General features: G+C 34.9%; 7 protein-coding genes across 7 annotated transcripts; 6 read left to right on the forward strand and 1 right to left on the reverse strand.

Moving 5' to 3' along the window:
- Positions 1–320: 320 nt before the first annotated feature.
- On the forward strand, positions 321–2844 carry LOC149399300 (ras-related protein Rab7-like). The gene is made up of 7 exons (XM_089611711.1): positions 321–426; positions 588–614; positions 1273–1372; positions 1523–1669; positions 1971–2051; positions 2149–2294; positions 2574–2844. Exons 1-7 carry the CDS (start codon positions 368–370, stop codon positions 2635–2637), a joined length of 624 nt encoding a protein of 207 aa, XP_089467837.1. The 5' UTR covers positions 321–367; the 3' UTR covers positions 2638–2844.
- A 2462-nt stretch (positions 2845–5306) lies between these two features.
- On the forward strand, positions 5307–7852 carry CPISCA (chloroplast-localized ISCA-like protein). Its single transcript, XM_089610275.1, has 3 exons — positions 5307–5548; positions 6010–6228; positions 7554–7852. The coding sequence occupies exons 1-3, from the start codon at positions 5368–5370 to the stop codon at positions 7694–7696; spliced, it is 543 nt and encodes a 180-aa protein (XP_089466401.1). The 5' UTR covers positions 5307–5367; the 3' UTR covers positions 7697–7852.
- Positions 7853–10220: 2368 nt separating this feature from the next.
- Positions 10221–13413, forward strand: MGP1 (MALE GAMETOPHYTE DEFECTIVE 1). The gene is made up of 7 exons (XM_089613150.1): positions 10221–10398; positions 11082–11190; positions 11594–11738; positions 11884–11994; positions 12289–12435; positions 12614–12736; positions 13011–13413. Exons 1-7 carry the CDS (start codon positions 10360–10362, stop codon positions 13072–13074), a joined length of 738 nt encoding a protein of 245 aa, XP_089469276.1. The 5' UTR covers positions 10221–10359; the 3' UTR covers positions 13075–13413.
- Positions 13414–14739: 1326 nt separating this feature from the next.
- On the forward strand, positions 14740–17555 carry LOC149399303 (uncharacterized). Its single transcript, XM_089612961.1, has 3 exons — positions 14740–15217; positions 16247–16376; positions 16914–17555. Exons 1-3 carry the CDS (start codon positions 14804–14806, stop codon positions 17174–17176), a joined length of 807 nt encoding a protein of 268 aa, XP_089469087.1. The 5' UTR covers positions 14740–14803; the 3' UTR covers positions 17177–17555.
- A 450-nt stretch (positions 17556–18005) lies between these two features.
- Positions 18006–20478, forward strand: LOC149399304 (uncharacterized). The gene is made up of 3 exons (XM_089612426.1): positions 18006–18450; positions 19311–19440; positions 19943–20478. The coding sequence occupies exons 1-3, from the start codon at positions 18070–18072 to the stop codon at positions 20164–20166; spliced, it is 735 nt and encodes a 244-aa protein (XP_089468552.1). The 5' UTR covers positions 18006–18069; the 3' UTR covers positions 20167–20478.
- Positions 20479–20656: 178 nt separating this feature from the next.
- Positions 20657–22150, reverse strand: LOC149399305 (O-Glycosyl hydrolases family 17 protein). The gene is made up of 2 exons (XM_089613259.1): positions 21840–22150; positions 20657–21758 (listed from the first exon to the last, which is right to left on the reverse strand). Exons 1-2 carry the CDS (start codon positions 22148–22150, stop codon positions 20657–20659), a joined length of 1413 nt encoding a protein of 470 aa, XP_089469385.1.
- Positions 22151–23252: 1102 nt separating this feature from the next.
- LOC149399306 (RING/FYVE/PHD zinc finger superfamily protein) lies at positions 23253–26821 on the forward strand. Its single transcript, XM_089613383.1, has 7 exons — positions 23253–23499; positions 23832–23917; positions 24363–24509; positions 24602–24710; positions 24914–25037; positions 25142–25412; positions 26337–26821. The coding sequence occupies exons 1-7, from the start codon at positions 23373–23375 to the stop codon at positions 26442–26444; spliced, it is 972 nt and encodes a 323-aa protein (XP_089469509.1). The 5' UTR covers positions 23253–23372; the 3' UTR covers positions 26445–26821.
- Positions 26822–27054: the final 233 nt, after the last annotated feature.

The following is a 27054-nucleotide window of genomic DNA, read 5'->3' on the forward strand; positions in this document are numbered from 1 at the left end:
GAAACTCACATGCATACTTTCTTTCAATTTCGCATCATCTAATCACAGATTCACAACCAACGAAAAAAAGAAAGTTATAAAGCAATAAATTTACGTGATCAATCAAAAAAGAAAAAAATTATATGTATCAAGGAAGAGTCACATTGAAATGTCCCTAGCCGCTTCTTCTTCTTCTTCTTCTTCTTCTTCTTCTTCTTCTTCATTGTGATATTTGTTTGGAAAAGGGAAAAAAAAAAGCTTTGGGTTTAGAATATCAGTAGTGACATCTCTAAACAAATCTCTTTCTCTTCTCGCTCTCTCTCTCCCTCTCAGATCTTCTCTACATATATTTTTATATATATATATATAATTTGTTATCTTCATTAATATGGATATTTCAATGAAAAGAAGATCTCTTCTTAAGGTCATCGTCCTTGGAGATAGTGGGTAAGTCTTTTTTATTTTATTTTTTATTTTCTTTATTTATTTACGAATATTTTAAAGTTGTAGCATTTATTGTGTTTGAACGTTGTATCATCATTTAAAATAATCAAGACCATTTTCTTGTTACACTTCATTTAATTGACTTTCTTTCTTTCTTTCTTCAGGGTGGGAAAGACGTCTTTGATGAACCAGTATCCTTTGCAGCGGTAATAGTATATACATTTTACATTTCAATAGTTTTTAGTATATATAATTGTGGTGTCAAACTGAAACTGGAAAATTGGTGCACAACAAGTGATATAGTCACTTCCACATGCATATCTATTATGATGATGTTGATATATTTCCCAGAAGAGATAAGGACTGATATACAATAATAATATAGGTATTATTATTATTAATTAATGTAAGGAATATGGAGTACTTTTTTATTTATTTATTATTATTCAAGGGAATGGTAAGTCGAGGACTTCCCACAATGATTGCACATAGTATATACCCTTATTATGTCCCTAAGCTGTTTTTTTTTTTTCAATATTCTCTAAGTTGTATTTTTTTATTATTATACATTAATGTGTATATAATATATACAATCATTATTAAAGACAAAATTCAACGAGATTGGAGAATTGGCTATGGCTTATATGAGAGAATGACTCTCTACAAATTCTATTAATGGGTATAATTTATTATTTTATTTTAAAAAAATATCATTTACCAACTGAGAAATTAAGTCTTCAACATGAAAAAAAAAAATCATTTTTTTTTTCATTTTTTTACTTATTTATTTATTGTATTAAACGACCATTGTTTTGTTATTTAGTGTTGATCCTTAAATGAGTCGATCAGATATGTTTATAAGAAGTATAACCCGCAGTTTAAGCCAACGATTGGTGCTGATTTTATGACAAAAGAACTACATATTGACGACAAGTTGGTGACTTTGCAAGTAAGTGAGAATTAGGATTTATTTCTCTATCTAAATATCTCAAATATTGTTGCTTTAAATTAACTATTTGTGAACATTTGCCACCTCAATAAATGATAATTTTCCCTAAAAAAAATGATAATTTATTTCTATTATTATTTCAATTTATAGATATGGGACACCGCTGGACAAGAGAGATTCCAAAGTCTCGGCTCTGCATTTTACAGAGGCGCAGATTGTTGCGTTATTGTGTATGATGTTAATGTCGTTAGGTCGTTTGAGACACTCAATAATTGGCACGAAGAGTTTCTCAAACAGGTAATTTAATATTTTAGCATATTTATTTTTTTGTTAAACTTCTTTTAAATTTAGCTTGAACCCCTTCTAAAACAATTTTTTCTTTTAACGTTTATCCTTAAAAAAAAATTAGTATCGATATTTGGAATTTGATTTATGGCACTACTCCTGTCTATATACGATGTTTGTAGACATCGATTATGAATTATAAATTATAATATTTTGCATTATCAAATTAGTTATGATGGTAAATAAGACTTTCTAGATCGAATGTTGATTTATGTTGTCTTGCAATTTGTCGATATGTATCGTCAACTTATAGGCAGATCCATCAGACACTGAGGTATTTCCTTTTGTGTTGCTTGGAAACAAAGTCGACGTCGATGGTGGCCATAGTCGAATGGTATGAATTCTAAAACTAAAAACATCCTTTTTTATACATTTTCTCAAATATTTTACCAATTTTAAGTGAGCTCGAAAGTTCATATCCTCGCATGTAGATCTCCGAGAAAAGAGCTTTGGAATGGTGTGCTTCAAAGGGAAACATTCCGTACTTTGAGACATCGGCGAAAGAAGATTACAACGTCGATGTTGCATTTCTATGTGCCGCGAAGATTGCACTAACCAATGAGCATCAACATGACATGTATGTTTTTTCTAATCCAATTTTATTAACTTTTATTTTCTAGCTCTCTTACTATGATGTTGAGCTAATAAACATGATCATAATATTTATCGGGGTTTCATATACCCCCAAAAAAATACCCTTAACATAATACATTAAAAAGTATTGAACTACCCTTTTAGCCTTGTAGAACTAGGACTGTACTAGTTAATTGTTTTATTTTATTTATGTGTTTATCACTATTCAGTTTGTCCATCTTGGTTTTCTAGTTTATTTATTTAGGTCCGTAAAATTTTGCAGTTATTTCCAAGGTATATCAGAATCCGTCTCCGAAGAAGAACAAAGTGGAGGCTGTGCATGCTAAATTGACTTATTTAGCGAAAAATAAAGAAAAAAATCTATATAATTTAATAATTCTTTGTGAAACATTTAGTATAATGTTCATTCTAATGTTTGTATTTATTTAATCTCTTGTTTGTACAATAATATAATCCATCGTGATAGATGGTAAATTCGATTTGTTAGTTTAAAATAATATGCAATTTTTTTAGATTTTTTTGTTGTTGAAAATAAGCCAAAAGTAATGTTATTTTTTCTTACAAGGCTTTTATGTAAGGGTACTAGTTTGTAATCGTATCGTATTATACAACAAACGCAATTTAAACTTTAAAGGAATAAAAAAAAAATGAAATACACTTCTTTTTTTTTTTTTTTTTTTTTTTTTTTGCATTAAAAGTAACGTTATGTTGTGTTATGATCACTAGTTTAATTCTTTTGGGGAGAACAAGAAAGAACAACAACACACGTTAACTGCTAGTTTCAAATAAAATATATATTTGTTTGCCTCAATTTATATTCAGTATGTAAATATAGAGGGACAATTACACGTCGGAAAACTACAAGTGAACCTTTTTTCAGCCAGAGAAAAATAATATTGTGAACCTCATTATAGCCAAGAAATATAATATTTTCAACGGTTAAGATGTTCCCGATTAAATCTTACCAATTTTGATTCTTGCACTTTAATTATATGAAATACTGTTTTTGTCCTTATATTCTCTATAATTACGAAATCCCCTACTATTTTATAAAATTACGTTAAATTCATCCTCTAATATCAAAATTTTGTATTCTCTCCAACTATAAAAACAGTATATATAATGGTCAATTTTATGAATGATATCGAGTAATTCAACGGCCAATGATTCAAACGGTCTGTTTTGAAAGAAACAGTCTAAAACCGTTTGGTACGGCAAAAAAGAAAAACAATATCGAACCGTGTCAAAAAAATTTGCACCGAAACCGTATTTTTTTGAACTAGTTTGGTGCAGTGAAATTTTTCAAAAATTATGGTACTATTTAGTTTTAAAAATTTCAGACAATTATAACAAGGCGAGCACAGGCTCACTCGATTTTATGCAATACTGGTTGTTTGTTTATAAACGAAACTTTTTTCATTTGAAAACAAAATCAATTGGTTTTATGATCAGAAATGCTTATTAAAAAAAAAAAAAACGTTGATTCGCATATGTTGAATTTGTTTTTTTTTTTTCTCTCCATAAATACTTCCAAATCAATAAGTTGATTTTTTTTAAAGTATATTCGATTTTTTTTTCGGCTTTTGTAATCAACATGACAGTTGTAATTAAAAAAAAATGTGATATAATTAAATTAAGGGAAAACATCAACAATATCCATTCTGTTCAATCAAATACGCGATTTTATACTCTTAGTTTTAAAAAATATCATACATATTATTGGGCTATTTTGAATAATAGCCAAATTGGCTCAACAATATTAAGGGACTAGCCCATGTTTCATTTTATTAAGTAAATAGCTCAACTTTAATAGACTACATAAACTAACCCTATCATCCACAACATACCTTAACCCTAACTCCTTCCCTCTCACCGTCGCCCCAAACGTCTCCGACGATGATTTCTCCACCACATCCGCCGCCGCCACGCCTTCATGCTCCGGGATCTATAAGCTCCGGCGAGTCCAAAGACTGGATTTCTCGCATAACCGTTTCACCGGCGAGATTCCGACGAGTCCAAAGATTGGATTTCTCGCATAACCGGTTCGACGGAGGCCTCGACGAATCCTTGCCGCAGAAAAAGAAGAAGAGAAAGAAAAATCTCTGATTTTGTCGATTCACTGTAAATTCGCGAATAGGTTAATTTAATTAACGTACTGGAGTGAATTAGGTTAATTAATTAACTGATTCGTGAATGATTTGAAATTCACAAAAAATTTACAAAAATAAGAACTTAAGTCCATTGATATTCAAAGTATTCAATTAATTAACTTAATTCCTAATTCAATCATTTAGTAAATTAACTTTACCCACAAAAAAATCAGAACTTAAACTAATATTCAACCAAAAAGTTAATTAATTAACCTAACTCACTCCAGACGTTAATTAAATTAACATATTTGCGAAGGAAGTGAGGGCATTATGGTCTGAGCCGAATATATGAGTTATTTGCTTAATAAAATGAAACTTGAGATATTCTCCCAATAAAAATAGCAAACTTGGTTAGTTACAACATTTCACCATATTCTTTTAGTTTAATATAAATGATACCTAAAAATGTGATATATTGCAAATATCATCATTTTCGTTAAAAAAATTTGAACTCCCCAAAATATCCTAAATGAAATAATTTTTTATTTTATATAAAAATGGTTAAATTAAAAAATTTCTTTAGAAAAGTTAACAATTTTTATTTATAGAGAGAAGTTTTGGTTTTTTTAAAATAAAACATTATATAAATATTTATTTTATTAAGGGTATTTTGGGAAATTCAAATTAGTTTTTGTAAAAAAATAAATGAAAAGTGAATTTGGAATATAACGTATTTATAGGAGTAATATATTTCATTTATATTAAAATGGAGAAATATGTTTGATATTTTTAAAATTGAGATATAAATCACGAAATCGAGAGATTTTGTTAATATTTTTCCTACAATTAAATAACAATTTACAAGTTAACATTGTTTTCCTTACAAATTAGAGGACTAATTACTAAATATTCCGTTCTTATTAGAGAGAGAGAGAGAGAGAGAGAGAGAAGCGAGAGTTTCAATCGATGGCGTTCTCTGCAATTTCGGCTCAGTGCTCTTCTGCTCTTCGCTTTCACAAAACCCTAAACTTTTCTTCTTCTAGTTCTCTTTCTCGTAGCTCTGTTTCCTTTAACCTTCGTATTTCGCAGCCAAAACTCAACCCTAAGAGAGCCAGAGCTATTTCGATTCGATCAGTCTCGATTCCAGGTTTTCTTCGGACTTCCCTTGTATTTATTGCGATGTGTATTTAATTTAGATATTCAATACCTATGCTTGAATCGTACTTCAAATTCATCGCATACGTAAACGAGTGTATGCAGATATACTAGTTTATGATATCGCGTATGAAATATGGATTGATCATTTATATATAAAAGCGAATATATTTTTATGTTAATTCTTTGCTGATAAGAAAGTTTTGTTGATAAATATTAGTTGAATTATATTACATGCTCTATAAATTCTCTTGGCTAAAATTGATTACATGTTGTGTAATTATCTTGGTTTATATTGAGTGTCAGAGGTTGAATTGGATGTAGATTTTTCCAGAAATTAATGAAAACCGAATTGAGATTATAGTATCAATATTCGAATACGGATTATAAGATGATTAGTCTAAACATAGCTGGTCAGCATTCATTTATCGAGCTTTTTTTACAATGTCTCAGCCACACCTAAGTCCGAGGAAATCGCTCCTGCGATTTCTCTGACCGATGATGCGTTAAAGCATTTGAATAAAATGAGATCCGAACGGAATGAGGATCTACGCCTGAGAATCGGAGTCAAGCAAGGCGGGTGCTCAGGTATGTCATATACTATGGAGTTCGAGAAGAGAGAAAACGAGAGACCCGACGACTCTCTCATCGAATACGATGGTTTCGTGATCGGTACGTCCTCTCTTATTTCTATTTTACATCGCACGTAAATCATTTCAATACACATTTAGACTCTGCTTGGATACTGGAATTAGCATGTTAAAGTTTGCCCGTAGTGATGCTTGAGTCAAACTTTCATTTTTTCGTGGGTTTATTATATCTGTTGAACTTTTTGGATTTAGCTTTAACCCGAATATTGGCATTAGAAAACCAAGAAGTTCAAGCTGAGTCTATATAGATTTTTTCATGACTCAAAGCTAAACGTTCTTGACCCAAAGTCTGTTGCAATTGGGTCCAATTAAAATAGAAAAACTAAGAAAACACGAGTTTCAGACACAAAGATTGATGGGAAGTTGACGATTGGGCATCCTTTATCGATACAAACTGGAATGGAGAGCGTAAGATTTATCCCTTATTATGCTATCTTCAAGATGAGGACGCCTAACTAGCAATTTAATACCATGAAGCAATGGAAGATTCTTGATGAATACTTGTGCTCATTATGAATCATTAATTTATACTTGCTGCACCATAATCCACGGAACTTTTGCGAAGATCGTCAATATCTGGAGAAACAGGAAGAAGATTATCGTGAGATATACGATCTTTTCCAAGATCTTCCCAGAAATTAGGAGAAGCGACAGCGTGCGCCGTAGAAACAGAGCGACCACGAGGGCAGTCGAGGGTATGAAGAACTGGACGGCCGGTATGGAATGAAGTAGAAGTACGACAATGAGAAGGGGCAGGAACAATACGATATACAGCAGTGCCATGGAATAAAAGACTAATCTTAGGTTTCGGTTTTGGTGTCTGTCTGAAGGATATGAAAAGGGGAAACAAAGAGAGAGGAAAAGACTAATAGGGCGTGATTACGGTAAATTTAAAGAGGCTTGGTCAACTTATGTGGGGGCCCACAATCGCTGTCGAGGCCGGTAGTGCCTTTTCATATCGCAACGACAAAATATATTCTCCTGACAGTTTTTTTTTTTTGGAGAATTTAATGATTCCCATTTTCATCAAGGGGAGAGCTAAAATGGTATAATAGTAGTCTACAGTGAATTAAGGAATCTTTCATTTATTTTCTCTCTTCTAATTCGAGCACGTTGAATTCCACAACTTTTCGGGTTTATAGGAAAGAATGAAATAATGTCATTAAATTCTCTCACTCTTTCCAGTTCAATAGTGTTGCTTGGTTGAACATTTTTTAATTTTTTTCGATTGAGAAATTGACATTTAACTTACCCACATGAATTCTTCTAGTATGTATGTGTGATCACAATTACGGAGTCTCTTGAGCTATTTTTCTTTTCTCTTCTTTTTTTTTTTGTTTTTTGCAGTTTGTGATCCAAAGAGCCTTCTGTTTGTATTTGGTATGCAATTGGATTATAGTGATGCGCTTATTGGTGGTGGTTTCTCATTCAAGAACCCAAATGCTACACAAACTTGTGGATGTGGTAAATCCTTTGCAGCAGAAATGTAGACTTCAACTTTGTATCTATACCAAACACTTAAATTAAATTATGAACAAAATGCACTTAAACATTGCTTTTATATTTTGTATTCCTAGAAACCTGCTTGGTACGTATACATGAAATACTAAACATGTGATTAAATCAAGGTTTAAGATGACGTTGAATGTTCTATTTTAAGGAAACACAGGCAAAGACGATATGGGCGAAAAGTTAAAAAAAAAAACATCAATTTTCGTAACAATTTCATTTTCCGATGCAAATCTTTTTCCTGCAGTAAATTGAAATAGTCTATGTGTGCTCACGCTAACCACCAGAAAAGTGAAATTTTAGAGTTAATGTATTGCGTTTTTATTTTTATTTTTAAAAGTTCATAAATATAATTTGTGAAATTATAAGCTGTTACGGTTCAATTGAACTGGACCTTGAGAGGATGAGATCAAACATAACAGACTGATACATTTAGCTTCTTACAATGATAAGCGCACAATCGGCTCGAGCTCGTTTATGGTTATCTAACGAGGTACGGCCTAATTTATGGTCAACATTCGTACACTTGTCGCCTCATATTGTGAACTCTGGTAGAGGTTCAACATTTATTTATGGTACCAGTTGAATATACGAAGAGAGAGAGAGAGAGAGAGAGAGAGAGAGAGAGAGAGAGAGAGAGAGAGAGAGAGAGAGAGAGAGAGAGAGAGTGAGAAAAATAAATGAAAGTAAAAACTAAAAGACGCTACGTGTCGTCGTCTGGCGAAGACACGTGGCGGACTCTGGATGAAAATGGGAACAAAAATTCTTTTTATTATCTATGTTATAGATATGTTGAGAGACTTTTGACCTTACTCACACATAATCAACTTTAACATTAACCTCACCATAACATAAAATTAATTTTGAATTTCATATTTAATTATACACCTCTTTCGCTCGTCGCTAAATCTAAAAAAAAAGACTAATATTTTGGATCACCATTTTTAAACAATTTAATATACACGGGAAGTTTTCGACAAGAGTATTATTTGGACACTGTTAAAGATTTAGTTCAACGGCTAGAGTAGATATTATAATAGAGAAATTGCCTCATTTGACACAAATTTCATAACATTTTCTTACTTTCCACCAAAAGGTTAATTTGGCCCAAAATACCACTTTTTATGTCAACAATGTTGACATCTATTTTTGCACTTCACTATTAGATGTCAACAATTGTTGACATAGATGGTGGCATTTTGGGTCAAATTAGTCTTTTGGTGGAAAGTGAGAAAATGTTATGAAATTGGTGACAAATAAAGCAATTTCTCTATAATGTCGATGAAATTCGTCGGAATTCGGTGGCGGCATCGCTGCCGGAGCATAAACAGTAGGCGGCATACAAATTTTTTGTTTACAATATGTATGAATGATAATTTTAGGAATGGGTCCAGCGGCTATATAGCCCAATAAAACTTAAGTTTTTGCAAAATAGTCATAGTTTGCCAACTATAAGCAAACTAGTCCAAGTAAGATTAATCTAGTCTGGGTTAAATTTAATTCCAACGAACTATAAAGACAGAATGTAAGCTTTATGATGGCTGAATTAAAATTAATCAAGGTAGGATTAAATTTAATGAAAACATGTACTCTCAATTGGCTATTTTGCTATACCTAATGAAACTATGACTATTTTGCTATACCTAATGAAACTGTGGCTATTTTGCAAAAAATCATAGTTTGAATTGGCTACTTCATACCATTTTTCCTTGGGTTTATTACCTATAGAAGTGTTTAGAACTTTAAATTGAAGAATTCGATAGTACAGAGTACAGACTACAGAGTCACAAACAAAATCCAAGCCATATGTCTCTCTTGTGTACACACATAATAATCTTAGTTAATCACTAATTGTTCCCTTTATCACATGCATCGAAGTAAAATAATCTTACTTTGTATTATTTTGCTTGGAAAACTAGTTTATGGATCAAATTATCACCCGCGTAATAATTCAAGGATTGTTTGTGCTAAAATATAAAAGTTAAAGGGTGTGCTCGAAGAGGAAAAAAGCCAAATTTTTGCAAAATAGCCATAGTTCCATTAGGTATAACAAAATAGCCAATTTAGAGTACAAGTTTTCATTAAATTTAATCTTGTCTCGATTAATTTTAATTCAGCCTTCATAAAGTTTACATTCTGTACTTATAGTTCGTTGGAATTAAATTTAATTCAGCCTATATTAATCTTACTTGAGCTAGTTTGCTTATAGTTTCCAAACTATAACTATTTTGCAATTAAGTTCTATCGGGCTATATAACCGTTGGACCCATAATTTTAATATATAAAAAGTGGTGATTTTTGTTTTTGTTTAATTAGACACATTTAGTTATACAATTTAAATGAGATATATAAAAAAAAACTTACTCCTCTGTACAATATATACCAACTAAAATTCAAAGATGTGTTATTATATATAACTATAAAATCTGTTATCACGTTTTGATGACAATAACAAAAAAAACTATAAAGGACTTTCTTAATTAAAAAAAAAATTGCTTGATGATAGGGGGTATAATTGCCAAAACAGATAAACGACGACGTTCGGCTCATCTCTCTCTCTCTCTCTCTCTCTCTGATATACTCTCACACTTTCTCTTAAACCAAACCCTAACCTTGAATCAAACGTAGATTGAGCTACACGATCATGGCGTTCGCGTTTCGTCGCTTGTCCAAAATCAACCTGGTAACTCAGTTACTCATACTTAAAAAAAAAAAACTCAGTTACCCACTATTCCAATCTCTCCGATTCTTCATACGCTTGTGGATTTTCTTTTCAATTTTTTTTTTTTTAAGATTATAAATCGCTCGAGTCGTGTTTGTGTTCTCGATTCGTATTCTAGGATCGATTATTAGGATTTTGATTCTATCTCCACCATCTCATCGATACGTAGATTCGACGTTATTCAGTTTGTTTGGAAATCCTGTTTGAAGGTTGTGACTTTCGGTGGATCTAAGTAAATACCTATTTGGATATAGAGTTTCGACGATTGAATTGCTATCAGGATGATTTGTTTTGCGGTTCTTTAAGATTGAGAATAATTGATCGAGTGCTCATCAAAACGGTTCCATGTTTTTTTTTTCTTGTGCTGCTTATACGAATGTTATGCCCTATTTGAGGCTCTGCTCAAATCTACAATCTGAATATATCTTAGATGAGCTTACAAATCGTTTATGCTACGAAAGACAAAACATGAACTTTTAGAAGAAGAGAAAATTCAAATCTGTACATGTTACGAAGTATTATATGTATTTTATGTACTCAGTTGTTACGTCAAATATTCAGGCCTTTTCCTTGTTGTATTTTTGTTGTGTTTGTGGATTATTGACATTTGTAATTTGATCATTCAATTTCGCGTAATGTTGTAGTTGAATTCCGGGCGAGCCATTCTTCAACACGAGGTTGCTATTCCCGTTCGTCTCTTTGCCACCGAATCCGATGCCAAACAATCAAGTCGCCCTGTTCTCAAGGGAGATCGTAAGTTCAAAACTCTTTTTCATTTTCATTTTATATTTTTTTTTTATCTTTGCTTCTCGAATGAAATTAATTTGTTATGTTTCTTGCTGTTGCTGCAAAATGTTCGAACTTAGTCTTTTTAGAATTGAAGTCGGTTTATGATAATTACCATGTTCATCTCAAACTATTATGTTTAACAGTCGTAAAGTCAATTTATAAATAAATAAATTATAATTTGGAATTGGTCCGGTTTCATCTCAAACTGATGTTTTAATATTGAAACCGGACCGAACTGCTTGAGACCGGTTAAAATCCAGGGATTTGGAAAGGAAAAAAAAAAAATTTGTTCAAGACTGGACCGATGGTCTTAAAGTATGAACTTTTAATCGACTTCTGACAATTTTTTGTTTGTTTGTCAAAAAAGAGATGCTGAAGGACATCTTTATGGATGTTAAAAACACGTTTGAATCGGCAATCAGCGTGTTTCGGAAAGAAAAGATTACAATTGACCCAAATGATCCAGCGGCAGTGGCTCGCTATGCTCAAGTCATGAGAATGGCGCGGGAGAAGTGAGTTCATTGCTTATGTACTATACTTATTATCGTTTAAAATTTTTCAACCTTTTTCACTCGGTTGCTTTTGTACCATATTTTTTTTTCAGTTTATTTTATAATTTCATTGTTCGTTGACATGCTTACTATTTTGCTTTTGCAGGGCAGGCATTCCTTCACTATCTGAATATTGTTCGAAAATGGTTGCAGATGCAACAAAAGATCTTAAAGATATGCGATCAGTTCTTTTGGCTAAGAAGGATCTAAGGATCAAGTATGCTATTTACCATTTCTAGTAGCTCTTATGCTCAGTTTCCATGGCTTGAGTAAATATTTTCTGGCGAGCCACACGGGCTGTTGGTTAGCTCTTACATTTATCTAGGGATGTTTAAATCGAGTGTTTAAGCACGTGTGATCTAGGATTCAATTTATGATGCTAAAAATTGTAGGGTTCGATTACATCAGACATTCTGATTGGATTGAACTTTCCGATATGAGGATGCATGGGATTTAAATGTGTTTATTTTTTGTGTATTGACTTGGTCATGTCCTATTTAATTTTTGGCAGGCAGGGTTGTGATGATTATCAGGGTATTGAGGCTATGATGTTTGAAGCCTTGGATAAAGTAGAGAAACAACTGAAAAAGCCTCTTATGTTGGATGACAAAAAGGGAATGGATCTTATGAAAGCAGAGAAGGAAGTGATTTACAAAAAGTATGACTCGAGACATTATATATTTGATGATCCACTGAATCAGTTGATTAGATACCCGGCTGATCTGTTCGAGTTATTTTAATTATTTAATTTTAAACGAGACGGGTTATTTTTCACATTAATCCTAAATGTATCATTTGCATCTGCACTCGTATTAATCTAAGCTTTGTTTTGTCAGGATTGGAATAAGCCCGGCAGATATTAAAAAACTAGAAGAGGAGGATGAACTGGACATGGCCAAAGAGCAACTTGAGGGGCTGAAGAAGGATTGTCTTGAGGCAATGGAAGCTCAAGCTAAACGGTAAATATATCCCTCTTGTTGCACAAAATTTAAATTTGTACAGTTTCGTTGCTCTGTTTTCATTCATACTACACTCTCAGATATGTGGATATTCCGTTTTCTGATATGACCTATCAGTCTCTTTCGGATGAGATCGAATCGATCGAGATCCAATAGGACAATCCCTCGAGAGACTATGTTCTCCAAAAAATGTTTAGTCAACATTAAAAGAACGATTACTGTGACTTGCGTGATCATGAAACTGATGAAGTTATTCATATATTATTATTTATAGGGAGGAATTCAAGGGCGAAGAAATTCCGGATCCCAAGACACTCGACATCAGAAACTTCCTATAAGCTATTTACTATTCATTTCTTTGATGATGACAAAGATTGTGCAAAAATCGTGGCCTGTGACGAATCTTTCATCGGTGACTAGTGCCTCTTTCTTTTGTTAATAAAAGGGCACTTTGAAAAACAAAAAAGATAATTTAGAGTGCGTCGACAGGCAAATTATGAGATATTTTCTTGTTTTTTTTTTTTTTTTTTTTGCAATTTTTCTCATTGTTAATGTTGCCAGGGGATAACTGGAAGTTGAAAGATCTGTTGTCACTGGTTGCACTTTTATGAAGAAGCTTTTTTTTTGTTTGTTCTGAATGATGAACTAAAATTTAAAAAGATAATCTCTTACTCGTTCGTTCGTGTGCGTAATTGTATATACCTTCTCTGGATAATGAATTAAGAGAATTTTGGTTGAATATGCGTAAAGCTATGATATTGGGAATTTGGGATCATAAAGTAATTTAAGAGTATATGTGCTATTTTCAGACAAATATATCCTTTAATCGCTTTGCAGAAGCGTTTTTTTTTTCCCTCCACCATTATCAAGTTAGACAACTTTTAAGCTAATATGTGATTTTTTGAGAGATTTTCTCAAGTTTTATCACTAGATTATAATTTTTACTGCTAACTTTTTGAATTGATGTATGTTATACGATTGTGAAAAACGACATCTCTAAGAGCGAAACGACGTAATAGAAGCTACTGTCTTGAGAGTCTTGAAAGCCACTTTTTGGAGAGCCACATCCTCGAAGCCACCTTATCAAAGCCACTACTCATCTGTGCGTGTCCAAGACACCTTCCAATCCTCAAAGACCTTATAAATACTCGCTCAAACATCACACTGAGGTAAGTTATTAAAAACTTGAAAAAAAGTATGTCAAATCTCTCCCTCTCTCTCAATCTAGAGAAAAAAAATTATGTCAAATCTGCCTTTCCTAAAATTCTTTAGAGGTTGTGGCACTTCGGGTCTAATCGCCTCTTTTCCCATGGTCTTCTCGCGACCGATGGAAACGAACCGTCTCGCACGTTGGGATCCCAATGGCTCTTTAGCGATCGTGGCACTTCGGGTCTTTCCCTTTTCATCACGGTCCTCAATAAAACAACACTGATGATCTTAAACAACGCATGTGACAAATCTCTTTGCCACGTATTACAATCTTTGATCCAAAAAAATTGCATTGAAAATAGGTGATACCAAATTTTAGATCGCAACTTATTTTTAAGGCATGTGATAAGTGTGCAGTCGCGGTGATAATCACTGATTTTTAATTTTATTTTTATTTTTATTTTATACATATATATATATATATATATATATATATATTTGTCTTTAGAGTTATTTGTTCAAAAGTGAAAAAAATACAAATTTTACCTTTTATAATCCCAAATTTCATGCTATCATACATAACCAAATTTATGTAAAATAACAAGTTGCACTCATATAATATATTTTATCGATTAACAAAGGCTTAAATCAGTCCATCTCTTCGATTAATTTTAAACGATCAAAACCAAAAATAATTTTAGTCCTAAAGCGTAGTTTGTCTAAACACAATACTGAAAATAATACTGTTTAAATTTCAATCAGAGATGTATTCTATACTTTTATCAAATTATTTAACTAAAATGCTTAAACTTTAAATTTCAACAATGTAACAGGGACTGTTACTCAAAAAAGAAAAGAAAAAAAAAAGAGACTAATAATGTCAAAATTCAAGTTTACTCATAATTTCAGGAATCGCGAATGCAAATAATCTTCAATTTCCCAAAAGTTTCTCACCATTCACCAACGCCAAACACCAACCACATGTATCTCTCTCGTTCTCTTCGCCGCTTCCGGCAATACTCCGTCGCTTCCGCGGCAGAGACGACGGTTCCAGAAGCGGCAATATTGGCAGTTCCGCGGGAAGGCTCCGGCGATAGATCGGCCGCGAGAGAGCGAAAAGCCGGTCGTGTGCCGAGCGTCGTGTTGCAGCGTCAGTCCGGGAAAAACGGCGCTAAAAATCGGCTGATATCCGTTCAGGAGAGCCAAATTCGGAAGCTCGTCGCCGAGTACGGACAGAGCTCATTCCTCTCCCGCCTATTCCGCCTCCATATCCAATCGGAATTCCGGCAAGATGCCGACCTCATCGCGGACGTCCGAGTCCTTCCTCGTATGGTACCACCACGCTTTGATTCGTATTTTCATTGAAACATGAACTTTTTATTGCTTTTTTTGTTATTATATGTGAAATTACTCTCTGATTGATTTTGATTTGTTTGTTATTATATATATGTGATTCCATGGATACATTTTCTGTGCTTTTGTTGCGGATGTATAAATTCTGGTAATGTTAGATTGAAAGCTTCTAGTGGAGTTACGGACCAACTGTTCTTAGTTGTAGGACATGAAAAATTGGCGGACTTTGATATGCAACTTGTGAAATTACTGGTTGTTTGATTGATTGATAATACACTGGTGTATTTGGTGCTGATATGGCTTTTATAAATTCGCAACTTCTGTATTTTTCTGTGTTTCTGCAGATATGGCTTTTAGAAATCTTGGTTCTCTTTAGATTCGGTCGTCCTTATAGGGTCTATAGTTTTCATTACTTCTGTAGTTTCTACTTGCGAAAGAAATGGGAATTTTAAATAGCCAATGTTTTATTGCTCTAAACAGGCCTGTGTTAGATTGGTTGTTCTTCTCTGTTGTATAAATAGAATTGTGTAGAAAACCGGAAAACAACTGTGTCGAGTATAATGTATTGAAAACAAACTTCTCTGTTAAGAGTGTAGAAAACCGGAAAATGGTAGGTCTGGTTTCAAGTATTGCAAACAAAGGTACAAACCACACCGAACAAGTTCCATTTATTTAATCTCTTTTTAATTTTTAAGTGTGTAAACCTTTCAAATTAAGTTGAACTTTTTAATTGAGCATATTTTGTCAAGGTTTCAGATAATTGTAATTTCGTAAACTGTTTATAAAATTCGTTAGAATGATTACAAACAGTCCAAACCGGTCTGAAATGGTTTGGTCCGTTTTTTTTTTTTATTCTTTCTAGATTAAGTCTGGTCTTCCAAACCATTAAGGAGGAGCGTGAAATGAAATTGGAATGAATGTGATAAAGTACTTGCTCTCCTTGTTACAAAGAAGTTTTTCTTCCTAAGGTTTGCTTGCTCTTTTCTTTCTTATAATTAATTTGTGCAGGCTCACTTTAACCCAGAAAAGGAGACGCCGATAAACATAAGCTTCATTAACGCACCTTCAGATGCTTGGTTGAAGGTCCATATTCCTTTAGTATACAAAGGAAAGGACGTTAGCCCCGGGTTGAAGAAAGGTGAAACTCTTATTCATCTTTAAGCTTAATCTATTTCTCCACGGTTATGCTTTCTTGCAACAATATGCATTGCCTTGTCATTTTTCCTTACCCTATGATGTCAAAGTTTCGTATTTGGTAAGGTAAAAAATATTTTTTTTTCACCGTGAATAGTTGTTGAATTATTATGTGTGTTTTTTTTGTCTTAAAACCAATTTTATGAGTAATGTCCTCAAATGATTGATTTTGTAGCATTTTAGTAATTTCATTTTCTTCCTAATAAAATTAATAGTTTGATCGTCATTGTTTTGCATATACTATTAGTTTAGGGACTAAAATGCCACCTGAATAATTCAATGGCTATTTGCTATATTTTATTTAAGCTACAACTATCAAGAATATTTCTTCAAACTGCTTGGCTTAGTTGCATGAATTTTCGGTCACTACCATTTGTTTAAATCCATTACACCAAAATCACTTTTACAGTGGACAGGTTCGTGTAATACATAGTTATGGTTTTGAGTACGTTAAATTAACCAAGCTTTGCGAAAATGGCAGGTCGTCCTTTGAGGACCATAAAGAAGACCGCAGAGTTTATGTGTCCCGCGGATCTCATCCCACCATTCATCGAAGTTGACTTGAGTGAATTAGACGCGGGGCAACAACTTGTTGTTGGAGACCTCAACGTCCCTCCCGAAATATCTCGAATTTTGCCTAAAGACGACGTGGTTTGTGAGATCATGGGTTCCGCGCTTTCTATACTACGAAAGAATTCCGAAAGACTTGGTTTTAATAGCAAAACAATGTTATTGATAGCCTAGCGCGTTTCTTTTAGGAAGGATTAAAATTGCCGAGGAAACGTTGGTTGTCGATATGTAAATACGGATAAAAATCATAGAGAAATTTAAATTTTGATGAGAATATTTTTCTGGCTGTCAATGATATGATTATACATGAATATATCTCTATAAGTAATATCATAGAGAAATTTAGGCCGGAACTCGCTCGCGCCAATAATAATTTTGATTTTAGAAAAATGATGCAAGCGCAAAAACAAATGAAACAATATATGTATATATTTCAAAAGAATAATGTTGGGGATACTTTGTCCAACAAGAGATGAAATGTAGTGCATTTTGTATTTAGATTCTTTATTTTCTAGCTTAATTGCCGTGTCTTTATAAAAAGAAATCCATATAGTTAGTTATTCATGATCGATGACTATCCCTATTTATAGAAAATTATAGAAAAATTGCGGAGGATTGGCTATGGGGTTCCATTTTTATATAGATACGACAAAATTTCAGAACAATCGCTTTGTTTTCTATGAAATTTTGTCAATTTTTTCTTTTATGGAATTTCACCGGGTTGTTACGGATCACCCAAAAAAAACTAACAATGAATTAAAAACATAGACATGAAATTACTAGATTTCAGCCACTAATATGCACCCCCCAAAAAACAATTTGGGACATTTTTTTATATACTAATTATAATAATTTGTTAATTTTTTTATTTATAATTACACTTACAAAACTAAGATCTTATTTATCAATAATAAGTTTAATTTTCTTCATTTTTGTTTCAAGTTTAAAAAAGAAATGTATGTATTTTTCAATTTTAACAAGAGATGTTAAAAACTAAAAAGCCCTCCTAAACCCCTCGTATCAACACTAGCCCAGTCACTCTTCTGACTCTTCTCTCACCGACGACCATGTCCCTCTCGCGCTCCCTCCTCCGCCTCCGACCGTATTCCTCGGCGGCAGCCACCGCCGTCGCCGAGACAGTGGTTCCTGAGGCGTCTCCGGCGACGGCGCTGAAGGTGATAGAGGCGTTGCCGCGGGGCGAATCCGGCAAGTACGCGGCGGCGAGGGCTCGGAAAGAACACCGAGTTCCGAGCATCGTGTTCTCTCAGGAGGACGGAGAGCACGGAGGTCATAAGAGGTTGATCTCCATCAAGGCGAACCAGATGCGGAACCTCGTCGCCGCGTACGGCCGCGCCTCCTTTCTCTCACGCCTATTTCAGCTCCAAGTCCGATCCAGTTCTGAGCCTGATTCGGAGCTCATCGAGGACGTCCGAGTCCTTCCTCGCCTGGTAATCGAACTCTGCGACGCTCTGATTCGAAGCTTCCATTGACATTTATGAATTTTGTTGTGTGTTTTGTTTAGAGGATGTGAGGATTGGTAGGGTTGAGGTTGAAAGCTATTAGTGGAGTTATTGGTTGAGATGAGAAATTGGTAGTGTTGGATTTGCCATTGGTGGAATTACTTGCTGATTGTTATTGGTAGTCGTAGATTGGAAACGCTATTAGGAAAGTTACTGATTGATTGTGCTTAGGCAAACGTTATGAGAAATCAGCTGTCTTAGATTTGCAACTTGTGACATTTCTGATTCATTGATTCATTTAGTATCGTTCGGTTTTGAGGTAGTAAGGAACTCGAAAGCTTTCCAAAGCTCTGTCATCCATTTGGTTGAAATAAAGTATGAGATTTATTTGTTCTTTTGATGTTTCTTTGTTGTTTCAGCCAAAGTATATTGCATTGTAGAACTACAGCTGTTTTTTGGGTATATTTACATTTACAGTGATTGGATAGTTCGAATAAGAGAACGCGGTTTTTAAATACAGAATTCGTAGATATCCAAGTAAGAAATTTTGGTTCCCTGTTCTGTTTAGATTGGGCGGGTAAAAGCGTCAATGTGGGATTTTCTTTTGTAGCTTGTACTTTGTTAGAAATGAGAGTGTTACATATCCTACACTTTCAGTACTCATAACAAGCTTGTGTTAGATTGTAGCTTTTCTTTGCTCTATAGAGGAGTGAAATGAATAAACTGAATAAGGTGATATACTAGTTATATCCTCTCCTCATTTTTTTTTCCGAATGATCTTTGTGATTACTAGTTTAAAATTGCCGTTACTGAATTTTGCTCTTTATTTTTTCAATTTCTCTGTTCAGCTTCACTTCCATCCAACAAATCAGACGCCGACTAATGTGACCTTCATTAGGGCACCTTCACATGCTTTGTTGAAGGTCGATATTCCCATAGTATTCAGAGGGGAGGACGTTTCCCCCGGGTTGAAGAAAGGTCAACCCTACTTAATCTCATACTTAATCTATTGCTCTAAAACATTCGATGCTCATGTTCTTGCAGTGACTTGTTGTTTCGCTTTATTCTAAGCTGAATGTGTTCGAACCGCAGTACAGCCTAAGGTGAAATTGTTGTAGATCAAGAGAGATTTTTTAAGTGTTATTTTATTTATCTTTTTACATATGGTCATGGCTCTCAAAAATCGTCATGACCATTCTTCCTACCATGTTGCTTTTCCATGTGATAAATCAGGTATCTGTTTATTTGGCTTGGTGCAATGTGTAATAGAAGAAGTCACTTTGACTGAAATTACCTCACTGATATAGAGAATCAGTGTTACAAGAGCCTGCTATTTTATACTTCATTGTTCTACATAGCATTTTAGTTATTTGTCGGAACTTGTCTGTTTCAGATGAATTTTTTAGTATTTTTATTTTATTTTTAACCTTTGGTATAGTCTGCAAGTTAATTGACGAGTCTACAAAAAACAAAATGGCAGGTTCTCGTTTGAATACCATCAGGAGGACCGTAAAGTATCTTTGTCCCGCAGATCTCATCCCACCATTCATCGAAGTTGACTTGAGCGAGTTGGACGCTGGGCAAAAGATTCTCATTAAAGATCTCGAAGTCCATCACGAGCTATTACCGCTTTTGCCTAAAGAAGGCCCGGTTTGTAACATCAGTGGTGGCAAGACTTATGACCATACAAAGAAATCCGAATGATCAACATATTTACTGCGTTCAATGTGATTCTTTTCTCCGAAAACATGTGTCTGAGTAGTGAAGGACAAGGGTGGGATTTCGCTTCTACTACGACAAGTAAGTAATGCTGTAATAAATGAACTGGTAGAAGGAAACCTTTTTTTTTTCTTCCTTGGGTTTCAAGTGATGCACAATTTTGTTAGATTTTTTTCTTTATACAAGTAGATTCTTAGATTGTCAGCAGTTGAGAAGTGTTTCAATGAGACATTTCAATTGTTTGCCTTGTTATGAGATCTTTGCTCATTACAAGTTTTAATTATATATTTTATTCCATGATCCTATGTTTGTGAGTCTTTTCATATACCGCTTTTTAGTTTGTTGTTCAGCAAGAACGTGTTATTTATCACGGTGAACTTTGTCGAATAAGACTGGGCTTGAAAGGCAACACATTAATCCGATCGTGTTAGAACAGCTGTGAAGATAAAAATACAAAAATAATAAAAAAATATTCTCACGTGAAAAACAACAGGCTCGCCAAAGCTCCAGCGACGACCATCACAGACGACCGCAACCCGAGCCTAACGGCACTGCTTTCGATCTGGATCGGGAATAAACAGCTCCCTCGAGACATATTCGTGGTCACGATCTTGGCCATCCCGCTGAAATCGCAAGCCTCTACGCTCTGGTCGTTCATCTGAAAGTAACTGTTGAAAGCGTACGAGATCTTCTCCTTCTCGTCCAGCTCGCCGCACGAGGTGTCGGGCCCGATGGCCGTGCAGTCCGACATCGAGCACGCATAGTTAACCTCGGCCCCGACCGCGCTCAAGTTTGCCACAGAGCTATCCAAAGCACACCACTTCTTCTCCAAGTACTGGACTCCCTTGGCAGCCACGGGAAGCTTGTCGTGGCCTTCTCCGGTGAAGTCCATCTCGAATTTGGGCTGCCCGTCGTACCGGAATATTCCCCAGTGCCGCTCGAAATGGCCCGGAGCCACACTTTTCAGGTCCTCGTCGAAGAGGCTGAAGAGATAAGTCTCGATCCTCCCGGGCCGGAGCGGGGTTCCTTTGTTCTTGGCGAGCCTCTTCAGAAGCCCGTCGTAGAACTTCTTCGCCATAGCCGGGCTCGCGTTCTTGTCGCTGTCCGTGGGCCACCCGACCTCGCCGACGAGGATCTTCAGGTCTGGGACGCCCGATTTTTTCAGAGACCAGACAAGCGTGTCGTGGTTCGCGTCGAACACGTTGTCGTACTCGGTGTTGTTCTTGTCGGTTATGGTCTTCGAGCCGTCGAAGAAGGCGAACTCTTGGGGGAAATTCGCGTTCAGATACAGGCTCAGGTACGGGTAGATGTTGACCGTGAAGGGCGATTTGTTCTGGCTTAGGTAGCGCACGATATCGACCATCAAGTCTTTGATGTCGCTCCGGAAATTCCCGTCCGACGGGGTGTTGGACGGGGACTCGTAAACGTCGGCGTTCAGGGGAACCGTGGCTTTGATTTTGTCTCCGAGGCCCGCCTCGTTCAACGCCTTTTGGATGTTTTTGAGGGCCGGGAACGTCGACTTTAGGAAACTCCCGTTGTAGCTTGTCAAAAAAGGCTCGTTTCCCACGCCAACATACCTTTCACAAATTTAGCATTTATAATATAAGAACCAAAAATATCGCAATAAACTCATTTATAATGGTGAATGTGATCAAAACCTGATATCGACTCCTCCGGTATCGCGGAGATGTTTCGTGACATTTTCTTTGACCCAATCCTTGGCGTCTCCGTAGCTAGAAGATAGTTTACTTAGCTGGTCGTTGGGGATTCCGACCATGACCTCGATTCCCGACCCGGCCAACGAACTCACCGTCCAACTATCTGCGTCGAAAAGTTTGACTTTCTTGATCCCGTTGTCCTTCAATAGGTTGACCACTATGTTCGGGTGCAAAGGGTGCGACGTCATCGTCCCCCAATTCACTCCCAAGCCATCCGATCGACCGGCCAAGACCACGATCGTGATCATCATCAACGTCGAAAACGAAAACGCACACGTTGCTTTGATTCGTCCCATGGCTCAAATTAGATTTCAGAAGACCATGTGAAGATTAATGGAATAGTCGATTAGAATCTGTTGCACAACAAGAAGGATGGCAATTTGAGGATGAGAGAAGCGTGGATTTTCCTGAGCCTAGTTTGTGGCTCTTGTGCTCTACGTTTAGAAAATTTGTTAATTTGGGCTCTAACGGTTATTTTTCTAAATTTAGGACCCTACAGGAAATTACTGATTTAAACCATCTTAATTAATTAACTTTTTTTTTTTTTAAGGCACCTCTTAATTAATTAACTTGAGAAAGGCGGAGTTTTTTTTTGTGCAAGGGGATGGTTGATGTGTCAAAGTAAAAAAATATCATTGATGGCTAATGTATAACTTAAAATGTGATTTTCTTTTTCTTTTTTATCTTGTGAGCGTACTACAAGCAGCAATCTATAACAAAAACTAAATGCAATAATGCAGTATCTTATGTTGCTATGGCTAAATAAATTTCTAATCCCATTTTATTACTCAAATAATTTTTATACATATTTTTTTTACTTAATATTATTATTTTAAGAAATATATATTTTACTATAAAACATGTAGATTTATTAGCTCTTTGAACTATTATACGAGTGATATCTTGGTCTTTTAGCAAATTGATAATCATATAATTGATTTTGTAACATTATATACTTATTTCTATCATAATAATAAAAACCTAACTTTTCTAATGAACTTTAACACCTAAATAACTTATTTATTTTAAAATCTAAAATAACTTGTCAATTAAAAAAGTATATCAAAATCACTAAATAAAGTTATATAAGCTAAACAGGTTTAGATTTTTAGAATAAGATTTCAATTTATGATTAAGTTATTTAATTTAACTTTCATTAAAAAAAATGAAAATAACTAAAATTGTTTTGATAACCATAAAAAAAATAACGAATAAGTGGACAACAACGTATTTCCTCCCACTGCAAAAAGAAACGTTTCTTTAACGAACGTGAATAAAAATATTAGTTTCATCATGCAGAATCAAAACGTTTCGATTGTTTTTTTTTTTTTCTGTCGCTCTCCAACGGACTCGAATTCCACAACCACTACACACAGGCTTATTTTTCTTCTTCTCAAAACCTCAAGAGACAACCATGGAAAACTAGGGTTTTGTATTCAGGACTCGTTTTCCTCGGCATCTTCGTTCCTTCCAATGGCGGATCGGTCCTCGGAAGGTTTGCCTCTCATCCCTCCCTCTCCGATCGTCCACCCGCTCGAGATCGACCTCGAAGCCGGTCCCGAAGAACAAATCCAATGTCGAATTTGTCTCGAAACCGATGGTAATTGCTGAATTGGACGTTTCTTTAGCTTTAATTCTAGTAGTTATCGTTTCCTGAGAGCACGGTTTCTGAGAAAATGGTGATGATAGAGTTAGGGATAATCTTGCGACTTTCCGATACTGCAATGAAATTACAGAAGACCGTGGCTTTTTTTTAGAATCTACCGGTTCTTGTCTAATAAAGAACTCATTTAAAAGAACTAATTTTTTTCTAAAATGACATTGATAGGTAATTGATAGTATCTGAATTGTTTTGGAGCTTTGTTAAGATTCTGGGTCAAGTTAAGATTTTCTTATATTAGTTTTCATGCTTTTTGCTGGCTTGTTTCACAGGTAGAGACTTTATAGCTCCCTGTAAATGCAAAGGGAGTTCAAAGTACGTTCATCGGGAATGCTTGGATCACTGGAGAGCTGTTAAGGTGTTGTTAATAGATCTGCATATTATTTGTTCTATGTTATAGATATATGGTTATTACGATATCGTGATTCTACGGTGGTGTTATATACTGAGAATTGACATGTATGACGGGCATACAAAAGCAAGTTGAACCAAGAGAAGAGTTGGGATTTAGATGAGATGTTTCTCGCTTATGTTAATCAGATTTCTTACCTCTTTCGGGCGAATTGGAAAACAGTTTGAACGTATTTCTGTCTAATTTTATTCGTTCCTGAGTTCCATTCTACCATCTTTTACAGTTCATTCTGTGTTGAAAATTTATATTACATTAGAGAGTCTCGTCTATTGTTGTTTCGCAATGATAATTAAAATAAGCTGTAGAAATTAGATAACAAAAATGGACATGTTTCTTGATAATCGTAGTCTTTGCTAGTTAATCATCTGATAGTACCACTTTGATCTCGCAGGAAGGGTTTGCATTCGCTCATTGCACAACTTGCAAAGCCCCTTACCATTTAAGAGTTCATGTTGCTGCTGATAGGAAATGGAGAACTTTGAAATTTCGATTCTTTGTGACCAGAGACATCATGTTTATTTTTTTTGCTGTTCAGCTTGTAGGTCATCGATTATCAATAACTACTTTTCTTTGAAAGATACTAATACTGTACTTTCTAATTGTTTAAAATTCGCATGCTTTTTTTTTCAGGTTATCGCTTTGCTTGCATATTTGGTGTATTTGGTTGATGGTTACCAACAATCGTGGCTTCGTCATGCTTGGGGATTCGATAGTGAAGTTACTTTCTATTACATATGCGGTACAAATCTCTCTCTCTCTCTCTCTCTCTCTCTCTCTCTCTCTCTCTCTCTCTCTCACACACACACACACACACACTGTTTGAGTAGTCCAAAACTGTATAAGGAAAAATGTGTGTATTTTGTATCTTAAATAGCACTTACAATAATGCTCGGCATAACAATATTGCCCCTATAATTTACACTCTGATCTGGTTTGACATAGGAGCTCTGTTGTTTTTCGCTTTGCTCGGGTTATCCGGGTGCTTCATTACTTGCTATGATAGAAGAGTACGCAGCGATTTGGCACAGCCTTGCCGCGAGTTATGTCTGTGTTGCTGTCATCCCGGGTAACTCCCTTTATTTATTTTACAAAATCTCACCGTGATCGGTTTTATCTCTTTTGTTCTTGCCACTGATACAAGTAATCTCTTTTTTTTTTTTTTACATGCAGTGTTTGTGCGGACTGTCATTTACCGGGTACGCTTTGTATGTGGACCGATTGCACCACATGCTTCGAGAGCTGTGCCAGCATGGCAGGCGAATGTGGGTGCTTAGGAGGTGCCGGTGAAGCAGGCTTGCCGTTATTGTTCATAATGGCATTGGTTGTGCTCGGACTCTTCACTGTGATCGGGATATTCTATAGTGTATTGGTAGCTACAATGGTAGGACAGCGAATATGGCAGCGTCATTATCACATCCTCGCGAAAAGGATGCTAACAAAAGTAAGTTACAAGCCCCGCAAATTCTCATGTTACTTATTTTTGCTTGCCTTTTAGGCTTAACACTTTGGTGTAGTTGACCAATGATAGTTTTGCTTGCCTTTTAGGGTTAACACTTTGGTTCTTGCCATTTGAATCTTTAATGTTTAGCAGAAATAGTCGAGGTTTCACAATTTTCAGGAAACTAGCCGAACTCTTAAGCGAAACAATGTCCCCTTATTCAAACGTGAATATACAATCAACGCATACAAATGGCTAGTTTGCTATTGAATGTTTTTTTGAAACAAGAATCTTATATTAACAGGCTGAACGCCAGTTTACAAAAAGGGAGAGCAAACCGCTCTCCAGACCGAAGTTTGCTATAGAATGTGAAACTATTATCTCACTAAAAATTATGTCAAACACGCTATTTTACTATATTTCTCTAAAAAGAGCCAGAAAGAAGTAGAAGTTGGAGGTAAAGTTTAAATAATACTAAGTGGCGGAGCAGAAATTTGATTTAGGGGGGGTGGATAATTAAATAAAAATATAGTAGTTATTGTACTTTTAATATTTTGAGGGGAGCAGATAAGATGACAAAATACGTAACTTTCTCTAGATACTAAATTTTTGTTTACAAAACTTAAATGTTCCCTATAGTGCCCCCATTGTATATAGTCTTTAACGAAATTGAACAGATGGGAATAATGTCATATTGTGAAATTTTGTTTGATGAATTGCAATAGTCTGCATCTAAATGCACCATTTGAACTGAAAATCGAGTAAATAGTGGAGCTTTGAATAAAAGAAAAAAGAGAGATACACCGAATTTATTTATTTTTTTTGTTTTCTTCTTGCCTAACTAAGAATTATGAGATTTTGCTGTTCCCCGTAAATGTGGAACCCCGATGAAATCTTGTTAACGATGGGTTCATTTCATTTCGATAGGAATATGTGGTGGAAGATGTGGACGGCGAAACGACGGGTTCGGATTGGACTCCTCCGCCTCTACCGCCGGAGCACATTCAGCAGCTAAAGACGCTCGGTCTTTTGTAAGAGTAGAGAGATCTGTCATGTCTGGTAATTAATCTCAATATTTATTTGTACTCATATAATTGTGTGTTTGTAACTTTTTGTGAAATGTTTAACTGGAAGTTGGTAAACCCATGTAAGAAAAGAAGAGAAAAAATCAGATGTCTCTCCCTTAGATTAGCTAACAACATGCTTTGTATATCTGCAACGAGTACAACCAATAAGTATAATTTGCTCTAATCTCGGGAGGGTCAAAAAATAAAATGTAAATTACCTTTTTATTTTCTATTTCATCTTTGCTTTGCTTGTTAGATAAACAAATCTGCAGTTCTTATATTATAATTTAACGCGTGGTCCGATCTCAAAACCAAAAACAGAGACCGCATTTTGTGTTTGTGAAATTTCTCCATTTTTTTTTTGAAGGGCGGTGGTGGGGAATTTCTCCAGTTCTTTTTAATTATCAATAATTTTAGTTATTTCATTTCCTAGATATATATAATATGACTGATTACTAGTACGTAGAGTGTTAAGGTAACTTCCGTAGGGAAAATAAGGTACTTGGATGAAGATGACAAATCTATTCTCTTTGTAAATTATAAAATTAAATACTAGAGTTTGTTTGAATAATACAAAT

Source organism: Urtica dioica, chromosome 4 (assembly GCF_054948205.1).
Source record: "Urtica dioica subsp. dioica isolate 48M chromosome 4, U.dioica_male_clone48M_v1_H2, whole genome shotgun sequence".
NCBI classification, from domain to species: domain Eukaryota; kingdom Viridiplantae; phylum Streptophyta; class Magnoliopsida; order Rosales; family Urticaceae; genus Urtica; species Urtica dioica.

Excerpts from the sequence above, each read along its gene's own strand:
- LOC149399306 (XM_089613383.1), top strand. The coding sequence starts at position 23,373 with ATGGCGGATCGGTCCTCGGAAGGTTTGCCTCTCATCCCTCCCTCTCCG. Across the intron at positions 24,510-24,601 it reads TTTTTTTTGCTGTTCAGCTT|GTTATCGCTTTGCTTGCATA; the intron begins GTAGGTCATCGA and ends TTTTTTTTTCAG. Across the intron at positions 25,038-25,141 it reads CTGTGTTGCTGTCATCCCGG|TGTTTGTGCGGACTGTCATT; the intron begins GTAACTCCCTTT and ends TTTTACATGCAG.
- LOC149399300 (XM_089611711.1), top strand. The coding sequence starts at position 368 with ATGGATATTTCAATGAAAAGAAGATCTCTTCTTAAGGTCATCGTCCTT. Across the intron at positions 615-1,272 it reads AAGACGTCTTTGATGAACCA|ATATGTTTATAAGAAGTATA; the intron begins GTATCCTTTGCA and ends TGAGTCGATCAG. Across the intron at positions 1,670-1,970 it reads ACGAAGAGTTTCTCAAACAG|GCAGATCCATCAGACACTGA; the intron begins GTAATTTAATAT and ends GTCAACTTATAG.
- LOC149399304 (XM_089612426.1), top strand. The coding sequence starts at position 18,070 with ATGTCCCTCTCGCGCTCCCTCCTCCGCCTCCGACCGTATTCCTCGGCG. Across the intron at positions 18,451-19,310 it reads TCCGAGTCCTTCCTCGCCTG|CTTCACTTCCATCCAACAAA; the intron begins GTAATCGAACTC and ends TTCTCTGTTCAG. Across the intron at positions 19,441-19,942 it reads TTCCCCCGGGTTGAAGAAAG|GTTCTCGTTTGAATACCATC; the intron begins GTCAACCCTACT and ends ACAAAATGGCAG.
- LOC149399303 (XM_089612961.1), top strand. The coding sequence starts at position 14,804 with ATGCAAATAATCTTCAATTTCCCAAAAGTTTCTCACCATTCACCAACG. Across the intron at positions 15,218-16,246 it reads TCCGAGTCCTTCCTCGTATG|GCTCACTTTAACCCAGAAAA; the intron begins GTACCACCACGC and ends TAATTTGTGCAG. Across the intron at positions 16,377-16,913 it reads TAGCCCCGGGTTGAAGAAAG|GTCGTCCTTTGAGGACCATA; the intron begins GTGAAACTCTTA and ends CGAAAATGGCAG.
- LOC149399305 (XM_089613259.1), bottom strand. The coding sequence starts at position 22,150 with ATGATGATCACGATCGTGGTCTTGGCCGGTCGATCGGATGGCTTGGGA. Across the intron at positions 21,759-21,839 it reads ACCGGAGGAGTCGATATCAG|GTATGTTGGCGTGGGAAACG; the intron begins GTTTTGATCACA and ends AATTTGTGAAAG.
- MGP1 (XM_089613150.1), top strand. The coding sequence starts at position 10,360 with ATGGCGTTCGCGTTTCGTCGCTTGTCCAAAATCAACCTG. Across the intron at positions 11,191-11,593 it reads CCCTGTTCTCAAGGGAGATC|AGATGCTGAAGGACATCTTT; the intron begins GTAAGTTCAAAA and ends TTGTCAAAAAAG. Across the intron at positions 12,737-13,010 it reads ATGGAAGCTCAAGCTAAACG|GGAGGAATTCAAGGGCGAAG; the intron begins GTAAATATATCC and ends TATTATTTATAG.
- CPISCA (XM_089610275.1), top strand. The coding sequence starts at position 5,368 with ATGGCGTTCTCTGCAATTTCGGCTCAGTGCTCTTCTGCTCTTCGCTTT. Across the intron at positions 5,549-6,009 it reads TCGATCAGTCTCGATTCCAG|CCACACCTAAGTCCGAGGAA; the intron begins GTTTTCTTCGGA and ends ACAATGTCTCAG. Across the intron at positions 6,229-7,553 it reads ATACGATGGTTTCGTGATCG|TTTGTGATCCAAAGAGCCTT; the intron begins GTACGTCCTCTC and ends TGTTTTTTGCAG.